Source organism: Schistocerca gregaria, chromosome 2 (genome assembly GCF_023897955.1).
Source record: "Schistocerca gregaria isolate iqSchGreg1 chromosome 2, iqSchGreg1.2, whole genome shotgun sequence".
NCBI lineage: Eukaryota > Metazoa > Arthropoda > Insecta > Orthoptera > Acrididae > Schistocerca > Schistocerca gregaria.
Genome location: NC_064921.1, coordinates 770,200,276 through 770,219,601, shown reverse-complemented (window position 1 = coordinate 770,219,601; position 19,326 = coordinate 770,200,276). Strand labels below are relative to the sequence as shown.

The following is a 19,326-nucleotide window of genomic DNA, read 5'->3' as shown; positions in this document are numbered from 1 at the left end:
ACCATGTTTTTATACTGGAGGATAATAGAAGAAATGATAAACTGCGAAAACCACATTTTTATGTTCCAGGACAATGTACTTTATAAGCTTGCCATTAGATATCATTCTCCCAGAAGAACAGATGTTGGTTGATCCATGAAGAGATAGAAGGAAAACAGATTGGAATAGGTTAAAAGCCTAACACAGGAAGAGGAATTTGAGACAGTCCTGTTATGTCCTTCACTGGGTTTTGTGTGATCTGCTGAAGCCGCCAAACAGTTAATTATCACTATTATATGTCCGTGTGCTTAATGGATGAAAGGCCATCGGTGTTTCTGCTGTGGTTTTGAGGGTATTTCAACCAAGTGCAGCTGTTCTGAGATGGAATAGATTATGATTGATACTTTTTCTATTATTATAAACAACAATGGTAGTGATATAGAAACTGATATCTATTTTCTATTAACACACAAATTCTGAGGTAGTGGCTACCTTCAGCTTACATATTTGAATACGGTTATACCTTTTATTGGTAGCTGATTTTAAGTACTTCGTCACATTCAATGACGATGGTTAACATTCACAACAATCCACATTGCAATACATGGTTGTTTCTGGCCGACGCAGTTGGTGCAAAACATGTAACTCGTCGCTTGCCACTTATGGTTTTATGTCACTCACGAATCGGTATTGATGAGGCTCAACCCCACAACGATAAGGGGACGCCCTCATTTGTCAAATCCCAGTGATTTTACAATTTACTCCCCACTCAGCATATCCGCCATTGACACCGAATTCAGCTCGACCACCATTCTTGCCCGTCTACCCAGTGCTACTTTTCACTTGACACTAATCTCACTGCCTCCTGCAACACTCGATCATCGACTCCAGTCTGCTATCGACCTGGGTGTCAGATACTAATACCTATGTTCGTGGGATCATGGATCCCTTACATCCCCGCCCCAAAAATCTTCTCTGTAGCCACAGGCGAAAAGAATAATAGGAAAAAATTATCTCACAGCATGTAAATGAAGATGAGGAACATTAGATTCTAGTTTACATACTGAAAGTTAGAACGTATCATAAATAATACCTATTGACTCTGGTAGCAAACTGCCCCTACAGAAATATCATACAACATCCATCTATCTTAATTAATGTAGCATGGTAAATATTTTTACAAACTTTGTGTTACATTCAATTACCAAAAATCTTCACCATCAGAGGTTTCTATGGACCATTAACTACATTTTTGTTACTGGTTAATCCTTAATAACTTCCTACAGCAAAGACAGGAAAAAACTAGTCCTGTGGCAGCTACCCCTTTGGTATGTCATCCTTTCTGAGGGGTCTCTGCCGTGAATAATACTATCACTCTAACTTATAGTTCACTTGGTCAACACACACGAGAGTTAAGGAAGAAATTCACAATGTATTCATCGGAGTCTATAACACAAGTGAAATTGAATATGAGAACAAAATATAGCAGATACCTTGACTTATGAAATTATTTTACAATTCCTCATACCTCTACAGATTGATTCAATAATCTTAAATGCTCCAACGCTGCACTAAATATTTCTTACACAATTATTTGCATCGCTATAAATAATGTGGTCACCCAACGAAAAATTTATAAATTACAGTTCACTTCATTTAGACAAACATTTATACTGTCAATTTTATCACTACATGCTCAGATGAGAGGTTTAATATTTCCTGTTATATTGACATTAACCGAAATCCATTATATGGATATTTATTATTCATTACACAGAATTCAGCTTCTAAAACTCGACCAAGTATAACAATAATTGACTCTGATAGCTAATTGGACTCATGAATTACTCATTACTCATTTGTACAATGTTTTTAATCTGTTGGTGTTGATGTATTCCTGTTTTTTTTTTTTTTTTTTTTGAATTCTCCATTCCAATGCAGTTTTGATGTCCTTGACATCTCTCTCAGCTTTTCCAATTATCTCTGCCTGGAAATAGTTTATCTCCTCTCGGAGACCATCTACCTTCACCTACAGCTTGTAATCTCTCTCCTTAAGAGTTATTCTCTTCTGTTCCTGGAATTCCTACAGTCCTTTTCTTAAGTTTTGTAGGTTTTCTCGGGACATCTGTGTTTTACTTTTCTTGATTTCTTTGTTCTCTTTCTTGATTTCTTAATCTCCTTTCTTGATTTCATCATTTCCTTTGGAGATCTCTTCTATACGCTTGTTGATTGTTTCATTTTCTTTCTGAGATTTCGTCGTTTCCTTTGGATATCTCTTCTATATGGTTGCTGATTTTTTGGAGCATCTTGAATATTATTGACTGCATTCTCTATCTTTTAGTCTCAGTTCCTTTCTAAATAGTTTTACCAGTGTTTCAGGGTAACTGGTTGATGACCCTATGAGCTGTCCTCTGACATTCCACTACTACCAATTCCTGACTCATCCTTATCCTCCTCCCCTATCTCCATTTTTCTAACTACCTCCTCCATAACGTTTTCTTTCTGTTCAGGATCCATTCCCAACTATTCACTATGCTCAGACAAGAAAAATAACATAACCTGCTATTAAACCAACCACTAACTAATTAGCTAATAATTAAATAATACCTCACTGTATTAGGTTAACCCAGATTGGCAAAACAGACTTCCCCATTGAACACCATAAATTACGGAAGCCTACCCAGTGATTCAACATCAATGACCGCATTTATATACGAACTCTCAAAGTAATATTCACACAACAACTTAGAAGACATATAAACATGTAATTTACTACAAATAATGCAAATGAGAGATTATTCTCTGCTGTACATTATGAAAACACACGCATACTAGCATACCATGCTTCAGAGCTAATTCGTAAAAAAATTGATAAAAAAAATTTATATTTTCTGCAATTGAGAATTTTGTTTTGAAGTTGCTTTCATGCTCTGAAAAAACTGCAGTATTAATTAGTATTGCACCAGAAAATTGTCCTCACTCATCTCTCAAGGCTCGTTGAAGTCATGATGTTTGGAGATTTGAAATCGTGCTACTAGCCTTGTTGGCATTGGCCCCTCCAGCATGGCGGATATCAGGCGATGCGTTGCTGTAGCTGAGTGTGGTGCTGTGTGCATAGCGAAGTCTACGGCGAATCGCTCTGACGCAGGCTCGTTGTTCGGCGGTTGTCGACGAGATGGAGCTACTCTCACGTATTTCGGTGATCGGCAGGTAGGTGGCGCAGGCGTCGTATGCTTCGGATTTCGCCGCTAGATGTCGAACTCCAAATTGTCGTTGTTTCTACATCAGACACTTGGTTCTGCTGTAGACACTGGTCAGTGTGGTACAGCGCCGCTATCGAAATCCTTGAGGTTGCGGCGTGTGGAACTGCTTCACTGCTTCAAATGCTTTGGCTAGCAGCTCATAGAGTCTGGGTTACGTCATCCAACAATTACGCCACATTCAACAATCGCAAAGGTACAAATAGTTTATAGGTCCACATCAAATTGAGAGATTTACACCGTTCAAAAGATAATTTCAGATACAAAGTCACTTGGAAACATGCTCCTGATACTAACGGAATTTTGACTGGATCCTCGCGATTATGTACGAATTCGCTTTTCCTTAGAGTAGCAATTTTACAGTAATTCAAGCGGGTTTTCGTGTCCATACTTCAATACATTATTTACTGACACTGCTTTTGTCACTTAAACTCGTAAAAACACATTTTTTACTGTACCTCAGTTACTTTTGCACTGTATTGTCTAAATAGGTGATTCGTTCCCACTATTTCTAATTTCACTATCAATACGTTATATTGCACTGTTTCTATTTGAAATACACTAATTTAAGTCACGGTAACGACAATACCGAATTATTCTTGCACTAAAATTCGTCCGAGAATTGCTTTCCACTGAAACCAAAAATGGTGCTTAATAAACCATTGTTCGGATCCGAAGATTGCAACTGTTCTTGGCACGGGAGGCAGGATGAAACACCCCCGTTATGTCTTTTATTGGATTTTGTCTGATTTACCGAAGCCGCTAAACAGTTAATTATCATGATTATATGACCATGTGATTAATGGATGAAAGGCCATCGGTGTTTCTGCTGTGACTGCGTGGGTATTTCAATCGGGTGCGACTGTTCTGAGATGGAATAGTCTATTATTATACACCACAAAGGTAGCGATATACAAACTGATATGTATTTTCTATTAACACACAAATTCTGAGGCAGTGGTTACCTTCGCCTTACATGTTTAATTAAGTACTGATTTTAAGTACTTCGTCACACACAATGATGATGGTTAACATTCACAACAATCCTCACTGCAATCTATGGTTGTTGCTGGCCGATGCGGTTGACGCGAAACACGTAACTCGGCACTTTCACCTTTGGTTTTATATCACTCGCGAATCGGTATTGATGCGGCACGGCGATACGGAGACGCTCTCATTTGTGACATCCCGGTGAATTTACAATTTATTTCTCACTCGGCACTTCCGCCATTGACTCCGTATTCAGCTCGACCACCATTCTTGCCCGTCTACCCAGTACTAGTTTTCACTGGACACTAATCTCACTGCCTCCTGTAGCGCTCGACCATTGACTCCTGTCTGCTATCGACCTGGGTGTCGGATACTAACATCTCATAGTCTGTAGCATGGTTTGCCTGTGTACGATGCTCGGCCACAACTTACTTATCAGGTTTTAGCTGGCAGTTGTAGTGTCTATGTTCTGTACAAAGTTCTTGAAGTGCACGTAAAGTGCTTCCAAAATGTGACAAACCGTATAAGCAGGGAATATTAATTATGCCTGCTTTCAGTATATTGGCTTCACCATACGCAGAGTCAACAATGGTGACTGTGTTTTATGCTGGCAGAAAAATAGCCTATGTCTAATTTTTAGAAAGTGCATGACCTATTTAGGAGAAATTCCCCACGAAAAGCTGGAAGGTCATGGAACCAAATCCTCCCTTTTTAGGCTCCTGAGTTTGAACACTTACCTTCGTTTTAAATTCCAGAGCCTTGCGGAACTTCCAAAGGAAAAGTATACATCTCCGTCTCAGGCCGATATGAAGATTTACATATACAAAGAAAATTTCTTTATCTAGCAGTCAGGATGAACAGGCTTAGATGGTGGGGTCATGTTACACGCATGGGAGAAGCAAGGTTACCCAAGAGACTCATGGTGTCAGCAGTAGAGGGTAGGAGGAGTCGGGGCAGACCAAGGAGAAGGTACCTGGATTCGGTTAAGAATGATTTTGAAGTAATAGGTTTAACATCAGAAGAGGCACCAGTGTTAATACTGAATAGGGGATCATGGAGGAATTTTATAAGGGGGCTATGCTCCAGACTGAACGCTGAAAGGCATAATCAGTCTTAAATTGATGATGATGATGATGATTTTTTTGTTTTGTTTTTGAGAATGGGAGTATGCAGACTAGCACTCCATTGCCAAAATGATTGACTCGTAATTCCTGATTTGCAGCGGCAAGAGTATTACTACAAGGACGCTAACGTTAGTCGCACTTGGACATCGGACTTCGTGTCCGCCTGCTCAGCTGGGTGGTAATGTGCTCGCCTCCCATGCAGCCGGGTCCGGGTTCGATTCCCGGCCGGGTTGGAGCTTTTCTCCACTTGCCCACTGGGTGTTGTGTTGTCCTCATGATCATTTCATCCTCATCACCACCGCGCAAGGCGCCCAATGTGGCGTCGACTGAAATAAGACTTGCCCTTGGCACTCGGCCGAACATGCCTGGATGGGGCATCCCGGCCAACGATGCCATTCTCCCATTTCAATCGGACTTCATAATGAAATAATAACTGCAGGCTCTCAGAAAGTTTTCTACTGTTAATGGCGTTCGGCTAGACATGCAGAAAATGGCTGCGGATTGTTCGTTGGCAAGCCGCTATTCTGGAAAGTATTAAAAGTACTTAGGAACCTGAATATCTGGTCTGTCATCTGTGAAAATGGTCGTAACAAGTCTTATAATAATAACACGTACACCACTCCCACTTAACGAATTGCTGTTATCTAATAATCTCACATTCTTAGGCAAACAATGGCCTAGGAAGGACTAAGTAGTCAAAGAGAAGAAGATAGCAAGAGAAAGAGAGAGAGAGAGAGTTTGTTAAAGACAAGTGATGAACAGTTTTAAAAGTTCGGAGACAATATTTCTGATTTTTATCGCAAATTACTGGTATATATTTGCCGTCTCTGGCCATGTGCATAAAATATTATATAATTACAGATATTAAATTCTAATGGACGAAGAATTTGAGAAATTTCTTTTCATCACGAGACCTCTCTACAATACTGTTATCGATATAATTTCAAAAGATGATAGGAATGTAAACCGTGGAAATCCGCATTTTGTGTACACCCTGCAAGATACGGTACTGAATGTGAACGACAACCTAGAAGAGACGAGCAGACGATTAAGGTGCAAGGAGAATGCTCACCTGGATATGCGTGCGCGGCAGCGCATTGGTAGGCGCACATATTGATGTAGGTGTAGAGGTTGCTGGCGCAGACGGGCTCGTACGTGTCGTCGCACATGCAGAGAGTGCCGTGGCTGCGCGGTCGCAGTCTGGCCCCTGGCCGCGCTGCTACCCCGCAGCACGCGGCGGCCGCCAGCAGGAGGACGCGGGCTGACAGCGGCGGCATGCTGGCTGCTGCTGCAACAGGCCGCCGGGACGTCGCTGGCGTTAACAGAGGACTGCGTGCGAAGGGAGTTGCCGGACAGCCTGCGTGTACAGGCCGGGTCGCGCAAAACCTCCCGTATATCAGAGCAAACCTATCCCAACATAAGTGAATCAGCACTCGCAAACAACTTGTGGTGCTCATTAACGTTCGCTTGCACCAGCGAACAAGCGTTTACACCGGAGTTAACGGAAGACACCTAGAGACCACGGACGTAACATTTCAGTCCTAGGATCGCAGTGGCATTGCTCTCTTTTGGCACTAATAAAAGCCACACAAGCTACACCCGATACAGCTCTAGTCAGATCCGCGTTAAACTGGCTAAATAGGCTAAAAGGTGCAGGACCAGCAGAATTTAGACCTGGATGTCTGAAACTATACGTAAGTGCGAAACGCCTGGTGGTAGCGAACATCGCAATGAATTGCAGCCCGAGCCGTCCTTAGCAACAATGCAAAATTTTGAACACAGGGGAACTCGGGGCGGAACGGAACAGCTGGGGATAATGGGAAATTGCTCTTTTCTAGACTGGACAGTGTTGCACCCTGTTGCATGGGCATTTAACTATTTCTCCGAATGGAAGGGTAGGTGAGGGCAGCCATTCTGATATAGTTTGAAGTGAGAGATCTAAGTTACTGCTTGCGTTGATCTAACGTTTGGTGGCTTTCAACGCCAGGTAAGCTGTTAATTGTTAATTGTATACTCTAAAATGACACATTCCCCTTAACGTGCATAGCATTTGTTAGACTTTAGTTTTTTAATTCGTTTAAATACGTCAGTTATTACACTCTATAGAAGTTGTTAACCCCAAAAGTGCGCTTGGGGCGGAACGGGACGGGGCAGAATGGGATAGTGTCCCGTTCTGCCCCGTCATGTTTTTATGCAATTACAAAGCAAAACCCAGCCTGGATGTTCATGGATGCCAGACTCTCCCAACCAGCTACGTTCTCCGAACAACTCAGCTTTCCAGACATCGCCCGAAGCTGTCATTCCAATCCCATTAATCTGTCAAAATACACGGCGGACTACAAGACGAAAAGGAAAAACCGTCATATTAACAGATTCTCCTCATCTGAAGGAACTGCAGAATGCTGTCGCGCGTAAAGTATACCTACAGAATGGGGGAGAGTGCACAAGTATAAACAATGTCAGGACAGAGACGTCAGGTGCAATTCAAGTCAACGCAAAAATATCAAACTGTACACCCTGAAAAAACAGAGGACATCAAAGACCTTAAGAAAAATAAAAGGAAAAAGATGACGGACAAGAGAGAATCAGAGAGAGAGGATGCTGAGTGTCTCTACTGTGGAGACTTCTACTCCGTTTCTAATTAGGACTGGGTCTCATGCCAGAGTGGGCACACAATTCCTGTGCTGGCATAGACAGTGAAAATGAAGAGGAAATACTGATTTGTGACTGTTGTCGAAAGGACTAGTAGTTAGTGGTTTGGTGGCTATTAAGCATTGTACATTTTTCAAAATGACATTGATGTATTTTCTTATTTTGAAGGATGACATTTTAATTGTGTAAATTACACATTCCTTAGTCTGAATTGCCTGTTATACAACATTTTGTCGTAGTTTAATACGATATTCGTAATTCAAATTCAAGGTTTATGCAACAATTTAACAAAAAATGCCTTTATCCCATTCTGCCCCGTGGGTGGGACGGAACGGGAAATATGCGAGACTTGCTTTGGAAAACTGTAAAAAATGAAAAGTTTATTGTTTTAAATAATTTTAGAATAAGGTACATTAGGTTACTCTACAAGGTGTTTTTTATCACTTGAAGAAGTGTTTCCTTGAGTTCCTTTTATTTTATAGAAATTGTGAAACATTAAGAAAGCCCTGGAGTCTGCTATTTTGAAGCCTACAGTTTTTTGGCGGTACGTTGATGACACCTTTGTAGTGTGGCCTCATGGCGAGGACAAACTGCAGGACTTCTTAAACCATCTGAATTCCATCCATGGACAAACTCAGTTTACAATGGAAGTGGAAAAGGTGGGATGTCTTCCATTTTTGGATGTCTTGGTACGGCGCAAAGAAGATGGCACTTTGGGTCATGCAGTATATCGGAAACCGACCCATACGGACTTATATTTACATGCAAATAGCTGTCACCATCCTTCGCAGACGAGTAGTGCTCTAAGAACTTTGGTACACCGAGCACACGTCATTTCTGATGAAAGTAGTTTAAAAGACGAACTTTTACATCTGATGAGAGTTTTTGAGGACAACGGGTGTTCTCCACAACAGATACGTAAGGCATTACAAATGGAACCTAAGGTGTCCGTAAGGAATGCAGAAGATGACGAGGAAACATTTAAATCCATGGCTTTCCTGTCGTATGTGGGAAGCCTTTCATCCAAAATAGGAAGGATCCTCACTAAACATAAAGTAAAAGTGATTTTTCGGCCACCGGCGAAGACGGCTGCACTCCTGGGTTCCGTTAAAGATGACTTACTACTCCGCAAGCCTGGAGTTTACAAGATACCATGTGAATGTGGCCTTTCATATATCGGACAAACGAATCGTACAGTCCAAGAGAGGTGTATGGAACATCGCAGGTACACTCGGCTCTTACAACCCAGTAAATCGGCTGTGGCAGAGCATTGTATTGATTCTGGTCACTCTATGGTATATGAAAATGTCGAAATTCTGACTTCTGTTTCATCTTTCTGGGACTCCGTAGTAAAAGAGGCCATTGAAATCCGCTTGACGAAGAATTTAATTAATAGAGACAGCGGTTTCACATTAGATAAATCATGGAATCCGGCACTTTCAATATTGAACTTACAAAGACGTCGCTACAGTTCAGCTCCCAGTAATACATCGACCCCCCAGCATGGATCGAATGCGCAGCCACAGACGTAACTCATGCATATTGTACGTCTTTGCCGCCGATTAACATCACTGGCGCCTTGTTTATCTGTGCCCGCTTGCGCAGTGGCGCGGTCCGCGAGTTTAAAATGTTGGAGCGAGCGCTGGAGCGTCAGTCGTACCGCTTTCTCTGAAGATGGCTGAAAGGTATACAGCCGAAATATTAGAAGAAGAAGCAGAATTCATGCGGCTTCATTCCCGAAACTTAATGGAGCATTACGTATCCCGTTCCACCCCGATTTCCCCTATATCAGTTGATGATATTGGCTGATTCCTCATTAAAATAGGAAGGAAGAGGGGAATTTAGAAGCAAAACGCTAATAACTGACTGAAGAAGGGCTAACATTTGCACTCAGGTTATTTGTTACTGGGAATATTTACGTTGAAAGTTACACATTTGAGTAACTACATTATCTTAGATAGTTCTCCAAATTTGCAGTGACGTATGCTGATCCTTCTAGGATATGATTAAGGCACCAATGTGGAAGATAATGCCAGTGAATTAACATTATTGAAACGGGAATACACGTACAACTTGTTAGATAAGCTACTTGATACAATCATCGGTAAAGTATGTTGGTATGTTGCAGGGCACATAGCGTGATGGCGGAAAAGCTATTTTTGTTGAGTTGGTCATTACATTAAAAATCTCTTCACCGTGTGTGGACTCCCGGCCATCAGTGACATGCTGTCATTTCACTTCATTTCCACAGTCTCTCTGACGTCCCAAGTAGGATCACTGCGTGCTTTCGAAGTTCTCGACCAAGCATATTTCTTTCCTTCCACATTTCTACGGTGTACCTCTTCGATGCCAGAGGAACGTCTGGTATATTCATGCCTGTGTCATCAAAACTATATTCTCTTCTAGTCCAGTCGTATTTTTTGCTTGCATAAAGGAGGTACAATATTTTATTTTTTTGTATTACTCATAAGCTGAACCTGAGTTTTCTACTTCAAAAACACCTGCGTCAACTTTTGTGGCCAAAAAATAAGAGATTTTGGCAATTTTTCCACGATTTCGCCTATTACTCGAAAACTATCAGTCCTACTATTACAACAATGAAAGAACATTAGATTTTGCGTCAAATGACCTACTTAAATGTCAAAATCGGTGCAGCCGACACACCATCATCAGTTGTCAAAATTTCTGTCATTTATATCAGATGGTTATATGTCGGCACCAACGCCTATAAGTCAAATATGGCTACACCAAATGAAAAATATTAAGTTATCGATGTTGCAAAACATGAAATTTGAAGTCGCAAAGTCATCAAGGTTCTCAGTTTCAGGCATGAACACTTAATAAGTGTTCATAAATTTTAGAGCCAAAGTAATTGCATTTCTTTCTTCAAGTGGAAATTATTAAATGAGATGAAATTTCCAGTGGTAAGATGTGTCTCTAATGATCACATGCGTTCCTTTTGTATATACCTCCCCAATTATCTTCAGTTATGTGTACTTTCGTTTATTTTTATCCACGCCTTAACTGGTAACAGTAGGTTGTTATAATCAAAATCATATACATAGTGATAGCCAGTATGTATTTACGTATGACTAGAATAGAAATTTGACAAATGAACAAATAAAAGTGCCTGACTATATTTGAGAAAATACACACATAAAAAAAAGTTATGCATCACCCCTGTTCCCAGAACTCCAGAAGATAGACGTTGACTGTGGAACAGTCCCGTTGACTGCTCGAAGATGTCATTAAACCCAGCCAAAGATGTAAACAACCATGCGTGAGCAGCGCGTATTACACAGAAGGGGTCCAACAGTTGATCAGTTCTAGTCATTCCACCAGGAAGGAGCTACACGGCTCGTGTTGTCTGTCGTTCAACAATTCCTAGAGGGTCAATATCACGGTTCGATCACGTCCGCATTGTTACTTTGTGCCAGAAAGGGCTGTCAACAAGGGAGGTGTCCAGGCGTCTCGGAATGAGCCAAAGCGATCTTGTTCGGACATGGAGGAGATACAGAGAGACTGGAACTGTCGATGACATGCCTCGCTCAGGTCATCCAAGGGCTACTACTGCAGTGGATGACCGATACCTACGGATTATGGCTTGGAGAAACCCTGACAGCAAGACCACCATGTTGAGTATACCTTTTCGTTCATTCACAGGACATTGTATTACGACTCAAACAGTGCGCAGGAGGCTGCATTATGCGTAACTTCACTCCCGACGTTCATGGCGAACTCCACCTTTGCAACCATGCCTCCATGCAGCGCGCTACATGTGAGCCCAACAACATGCCGAATGGACCGCTCAGGTTTGGCACCACGTTCTCTTCACCGATGAGTTTCACGTATGCCTTCAATCAGGTAATCGTCGGAGACCTTTTTGGAATCAAGTCGGTCAGGCTGAACGCCTTAGACACACTGTCAAGCGAGTGCACCAAGGTGGAGGTTCCCTGCTGTTTGGGAGTGGTATTATGTGGGCCCAACGTACACCGCTGGTGGTCATGGAAGGCGCCGTAACGGCTGTACGATACGTGAATGCCATAGTCCGTCAGATAGCGCAACCATATCGGTAGCCTATTGGCGAGGTATTCGTCTTCATGGATGTCAATTCGTGCCCACATCATGCACATCTAGTGAACGACTTCTTTCAGGATAACTACGTCGCTCTACTGGAGTAGCCAGTATGTTCTCCAGATATGAACGCTATGGAACATGCCTGGGATACACTGAAGTCGCTCCACTGGAGTAGCCAGTCTGTTCTCCAGATATGAACCCTATAGAACATGCCTGGAATACACTGAAAAGGGCTGTTTATGGAAGACGTGACCCACCAACCTCTCTGGGGGAACTACGCCAAATCGCAGTTGAGAACAGGTAGAATCTGGATCAACAGTGCCTTAATGAACTTGTGGATAGTATGCCACGCCGAATACAGGAATGCATCAATGCAAGCGGACGTGCTGATCGGTATTAAAGTTATTGGTGTGTAAAGGAATCTGGACCATCACTGATGAAGGTCTCGCTGTATCGTGGTACAACAAGCAATGTATAGTTTCGTGACCAATAAAAAGGGCATATATGGTGTTTATGTTGCTCTCCATTCCAATTTTCTGTACACGTTCCGAAACTCTCGGAGCCGAGGTGATGCAAATACTTTTTTTTTATGTGTGTGCGATTTATGTATCAGAAATTCATATTTTATCAAGGTAGTTTGGAAGACTACACCAGTTCCCCGTCCAGAATCCGATCCTTAACATACATTGCGGCACCTTCACCATCTTCCTCGTCCTGGAACCTATCTTTGATATCCTCGTGGAGCTCAATTCCTGGGGCGTTCTCCCAAGACAAGCCACATTAGTGATTGCACGTTTAAGAGCAACTCAGTCCAGGATTTGCGACATCGGCATGTTCCTGTAAATCTTGTTTTGTATGAGCAGGAAAGCATCTTCATTAGCGTGTGTGATTCCGCATCTTTCATCATCGTCACTGGAAACAGGCCTGATAAATTTTTCTTCCAGCCCCACTGGCGTGGAGCAATTTTCTTCCTCAGCCAAGATTGCACTTGGCTTTAGAATTGCAATGAGTGTCACCTTCCTTGCGTCCGATGTTGGCGGTCTCCTTTCATTTTGAAAGATTTCCTCAGGGCAGACTTGACAGGAAGTTCGTACCTGAGCGCGCAGAAAGTCGAGCAGTAGGAATTCCCATAGTGTGCTAACAGCAGCTGTTCTCCTGCCTGTGCTACTACGTTTTGGGAGACTGGATATGTAACAAACTCTGCAGCTTCCAATTTGAGGTGTGGCTATTGCTCCATAAGGTTTACTAGTTTCCCTTTCTCTTGGCCAAAAAAGATAGATGTGGTATCACATCCTGTGAAGGCATGATTGAAAGAGCAAATGTAGGATCGAAATTGAAAGAATTTTTGGAGTACCTCGCTCCTGCTGGTTTCCCTCTTCCCAGGTTATGGAAGCACAAGTTGTTAGACTTGCTTGTTCGATCCGTCAAGATCCTTCAGTATCCTCGCTCACGACTGCCGCACTAGCAGGCTCAGCAACTTGGGAAATACCTGTTTCTGCAGTTAATAATACGCATCTTCTTCTGCCTGTTGCACCTGAATACCTCCATCCTCAAATTTCCGAATGAGCGTCAAAATAAAGAGGTTGTTGTTGCTCTCATTGGCGAGAAACTTCTCCTGTGCGACTGCAGCATTTGTATCTTCATTGAAAATGATATCTGATAAAGAATATGGTGTCTGTAATTTTGGATCCGTAGTGCTTTCGCAAATAAGTATATTTCATAGAGATGTTTCTAGACTTGTCTTTAATGTGCCAAACAACCTTATGGAGCAGGTGACCACCATCCACCACAAAGCTTTTTATTTTTAACACTTCGTTCTGCTGCAGAGGTGTGAATGCATCATAGAGAGGTGATTTTTGTGCCCTTATTGCGACATGGGGTACGGAGAAAGTTCAAATGAGGAACTTAACTTCAAGTTTTCATCAGATTGCTTGATAGCACATAGTCTGAAACAATGTTAATGGGTTTATGGTAAGAATATTTCCCTCTGGAGAGCCATAGTGCAGGAAGCAAGTCTGACAACTTTGAAGTCCCGTTGAAATGAGTCTTAATGTTGTAACCTATAATTCTGGTGATCCCCCACTTTCTTCTACTAATGCATGATGACAATTTACCTATACATCACCATTTACTACATTGTTTATTGACATAAGCATATAATATTTGGGAAGAGGAGGATGTTTTAACAGCCAGTCAATCAATCAGTTTGTCACTGACTGCTGCATTTTGACCTCTGATTGAAGCTCTTAAATGTTCCTGATGATGTATCACAGAATTCATCAAGTTTTTGACAAACATCCTGTAAAGAAGGAATCCTTGAAAGTCCACTTCTTGAGCACAGAATCAGAAAATCCACGGCCGTAAGTCAAACTGCCTTTCGCCCACATTGTCTTCATTAAAGTTGCTCTGCTCACATATTAGATCATATCCCAAACCAAAATTTATCACTTCTCTTTATGGCGATTTAACCTTCAGTTGTAAATTTGTGGAATCCAGTAGATCCATTCCGTCTTCCAATGTGAACCTCTCTTGTAAGTAAAGATGAGCACTTTTAGTGTACAGGAAAAGATCAGCAGCATGAAAGTATGCTAGCATTTTCTTAACGGTCCTTAAGTGCAGGTTCCAGTTTACAGTACGCTCGGTCTCAATAAACTGTTTTGTGAGTATACCCATGAGTAAATATTGCACCCACAATTTAGCTGTCCATCCTCGGTGTAAGGGTAGCGTCTTTGATTAGTAATCAAAACGTCTTCGATCCAGGGTTCGAATCCCGCCGCTGCTTGAGTTTCGATTAATAATCAACACTGTACCCCGACGACTTCCGGCATAAGAAGTCACCCTCATTCTGCCTACGGCCTATTCACGTTGGTGTGTAGAATGTATGAGTCTGGCGACATACCATCCGACTTTCGGAAAAGCATCTTCCACACAATACTGAAGACGGCTAGAACTGACAAGTGCGAGAATTATCGCACAATTAGCTTAACAGCTCATGTATCCAAGTTGCTTACAAGAATGATATACACAAGAGTGGAAAAGAAAATTGAAGATGCGCTAGATGACTATCAGTTTGGCTTTAGGAAAGGTAAATGCACAAGAGAGGCAATTCTGGCGATATGGACGTTGCGGTTAATAATGGAAGCAAGACTAAATAAAAATTAAGACACGGTAATAGGATTTCTCAACCTGGGAAATGTGTTCGGCAATGTAAAATGGTGCAAGATGTTCTAAATTCTCGGAAAAGTAGGGGTAACCTATGAGGAGAGACGGTTCATATACAATATGTACAACAGCCAAGAGGGATTAATAAAAGTCGACGACCAAGAACCAAGTGCTTGTATTAAAACGGATGCAAGACAATGTTGTAGCCTTTCGCCCATACTGTATAATCCGTAGATCGAGGAAGCAATGATTAAAATAAAAGAAAGATCAGGGGTTGAATGAAAATTCAAGGTGAATGGATATCAATGATACGATTCGCCGATGACATTGTTATCCTGAGTGAAAGTGAAGAGGAATTACATGAACTTGCTGAACGGAATGAACAGACAAACGAGTACAGAGTATGGATTGGGAGCAAATCGAAGAAAGACGAATGAGAAGTAGTAAAAATGAGAACAGCGAGAAACTTAACATCAGGATTGATGGTCACGAAGTAGATGAAGTTAAGGAATTCTGCTACCTAGGCAGCAAAGTAATCAATGACGGACGGAGCACAGAGAACATCAAAAGCAGACTAGCAATGGCAAAAAGGGAACTCCTGGCCAAGAGAAGTCTAGTAATATGAAATATCGGCCTCAATTTGAGGAAGAAATTTCTGAGATTGAGCATCTGGAGTAAAGCATTGTGTGGTAATGAAACGTGGACTGTGGAAAAACCACAACAGAGGATAATCGAAGCATTTAAGGGGTGGTGCTACAGACGAATGTTGAAAATTAGGTCGACTGATAAGGTAAAGAATTAGGAGGTTCTGCGCAGAATCGGAGAGGAAAGGAATATGTGGAAAGCACTGATAAGGAGAAGGGCCAGGATGATATCTGTTAAGACATCAGGGAATGAGTTCCATGGTACTACAGAAAGCAGTAGAGGGCAAAAACTGTATAGGAAGACAGAGATTGTAATACATTCATCAAATAATTGAGGACGTAAGTTGCAAGTGCTACTCTGAGATGAAGAGGTTAGCACACAAGAGGAATTCATGGCTCGAGCCGCATCAAAGCAGTCACAAGACTGTTGACAAAAATGTGTTTGTTTCCTGTTCCTTCAATGCAGAAAACCACATTTTCAAACTTGGTTATCATATTTATGCAATTTTCGTTTTCATGACGTTTGATTACTGTTTGTCTGTTATAGGGAAGCAACAATTACTCAGTTATTTCCATTTTCTCTTCCTTGAACCTAGTCTCCTGAGAGATGTAATATGACAATACCAAGTGAACCAGCGTATGCGCTCTTACTGCTTGAGCGTACACATGCACACTCAAAACGTTATTCAAACAGGTTTCAGCAAATATTGTGGACACTAAGACTCTCTAGCCACCTCCTGCCGTTATTATACCTATGCACACCAAGAAGAATCGAAGGTGAAACCCACGTAATAAAACAAAGACATGGTCTTCATCACTGCCTTCGCTTCTTACAACGTCCGTCGCAATCAGATAACAGTTGCTGATCGGAAGTGACAAAACACTACCTTTGACCTTGTTTTATGCATTTCTTCAATACTGTTAGAAGAGATGTGTACATTGTGTCTTACAAAATTGGATGATAATTTAAGAGTGGGAGGTCCATTATTTTTCAATGAACCGACTGTCGGTGATTTATGGCTTCTTCATGAATCCATTCTAAACTGGCATGGCAGTGAAGTTCTTCCACTTTCATAAAGCCACAGAATCTCAGAGAGATATACCTTGCAGCACTCAGGATCGTCGAAACTGAGGTGCTTCATAATAATTTCAGCCAACATCATTCGCTTTTTGATAGATGATAAATGAGGTACACAAACTGTAGACAAGAATTCCGAAGTTGATCATCTTCTTTCCCGATCAATGTTCTTGTCAAACTCCGTAGCTGTGTAGGGAGTGACTGCGAAGATTCCTTTCACTGAACGGAAAGTATTCAACCGATAAACCGTGCAGATGTGAAAATCGGTGTTATCGAAGATAAACTGCTTGAATCCATCCATGGTTATGTTAGGATGCTAGGTTGGTGCAATCGAGGACATCCAGAGTTGGGAAGCTTCCACATCTGCAGCTGCAAATACAATTGCACTAAGAGCGTCGACCTCAAGCCATGATCCGAATGTTTTGTATATGAACGTACTGCACCCAGTCAGTAGTGAAGACAGATATAACCGTGGCCTTACTGCAGACATCACTGCATGTGACAAAGCGGCACACTTTTTTCCGTTTATATAGAGATCCTCGTTTGGTTGTCAAAACCAACGACTCAACCAAAGTGACCAATGATTCAGGGATCACTGATTGGACATCTGACAAAAAATCACCAGGTGAGGAGTATTACGAAGTATCCTAGTCTTGTATACGGATGTCCTCACAAAGAACATCTTCAGCAGCGCGTACGTTTCTCCGACGCTCCTCTATTGGATCTAATTGTTTGCTGTAGTAGAAACTATGAGACTGTACTTTTGAAACTCACTACTGTGCCTTTCTGCAACCCCAATAACAGCTCTTAAGTTTCATCTCTCTATGGACAACGTTATGCTTTGCACATGGAAGACTGCTAAGTTTCTCCCAGATAGCATCAAGTTCCTCGCCACAATGTAATCAGTGTTCATTAAAATCCAATACCTTCTTGTATGATCAAATATTCGACGCTGGCGGTGCAGGTTCTTTTGTCAACGACGATAAAATTGTTTTACGGTATTGTACTTCTTTTGACAAGCACTGCGCACTTCAGTTTCAGCCATACCAATAAATAACTTACGATGTGCTACGATTTTCTTGTGCTTACTGAATTTTGGTAGCGTTTCCACTCCTATCTGGTTCACTTTAATCACACCACCATCAACTAAATTGCCGTTGCATTTGAAACACACCTCCCTCGGATCTGGAGCAATCGTTTTAAAGTCATTGACCGTACAACAAAAGTAATCTCGAAGGAGGAGACGAGAATTTTTCAAGAGACAAGGAGCTGTGAGAGCTTCCCTCACAGAACAGAAAAAGACCAGGTACTATTAACAATGGAAACAATAACAAAGGAACGGAGGTGATGACAGTTTCGGCTGTTTACGACATGTCAATCGAAAATTTCATTGAATAGCTTTGACTTACAGGAAAAAAAAGTGTAATTAGTTTGGCTTTCAAGTGTATGAACGCTTAATTGTGCCCAAGACTGAGAAACGAGATGCTTGTTTTCTAACATGAAATTTCATTCTATACAGCTCTGATAATTTGTCATTTTTCATTTGAAGTAGCCATTTTCGAGTTACAGGAAATGGAGCTGACTTTTTAGCCAGTATAGTAAAAATGACCGAACTTCGATGGCTGACTGCGTTCCAACAGCTGCACCAATTTTTACAGTTAAGTGGGTCATTCGAGTAAAAATTTAATGCTGTTTCGTTTTGGTAACATTGAATTTACAGTAGCATATATGGTTTCCGATTAAAAGCCGACAATCAGAAAAAAGTGCCACAAAATTCGTGCCACAAGAAGTTGTTTAGAGAGTTTCTAGAGTCGAAAAACTGGATTCTACCCACTCCCAACCAGACAAAAAAATAAAAATCTCTTACCTCACTTTTTGCAAGCAAATGGTCTCTTAAGTGACGCCCGTTACTGGAGTATTCTGATCACTCCCTCGCTGACCCAACTCTTGTCAACAACCATAGTAGTTCAAAAACGAGAAAGCTGATCAAAGTTCTTCAGCTACTAGCTCCAGAGTGAAAAACATACGAACATCTTGTGACGGTTAGCTGAAAGACGAATGCCCAGTGAAATGCGAGCTAGCAACAGTTAATGAGGTCCGAACGCAAATGGATACGGCTCGTTCGCTTGTCTGCGGTTTACTTCAGACAGAATTATTGTTAACTGCTGCTCGTTCGCTTGTGTTCGTGCCGCTGTAAACGATGTGCAACATCCCATTCATTTCATGGGCGGTTCAAGATACTGTGTTTAACGATAACTATTGCAGAAACGAAAGGTAAGGAAACGTTTAAGATCTTTTTAAAATACATTTTCATGGCATTTGAAATATTTTGGAAAGGTGAGGACAATGCTATATTACTT

At 41.6% G+C, this 19,326-nt stretch overlaps 1 protein-coding gene across 1 annotated transcript in view; it reads right to left on the bottom strand.

Annotated features, from left to right (window-relative positions):
• LOC126336456 (uncharacterized) overlaps positions 1 to 19,326 on the bottom strand; it is a 72,371-nt gene that overhangs the window by 34,990 nt on the left and 18,055 nt on the right. The window contains exon 2 of the mRNA XM_050000165.1: positions 6,426 to 6,641. Coding sequence (XP_049856122.1) covers positions 6,426 to 6,630 — 205 coding nt within the window. The 5' untranslated portion in view covers positions 6,631 to 6,641. The remainder of the gene's footprint in view (positions 1 to 6,425; positions 6,642 to 19,326) is intronic.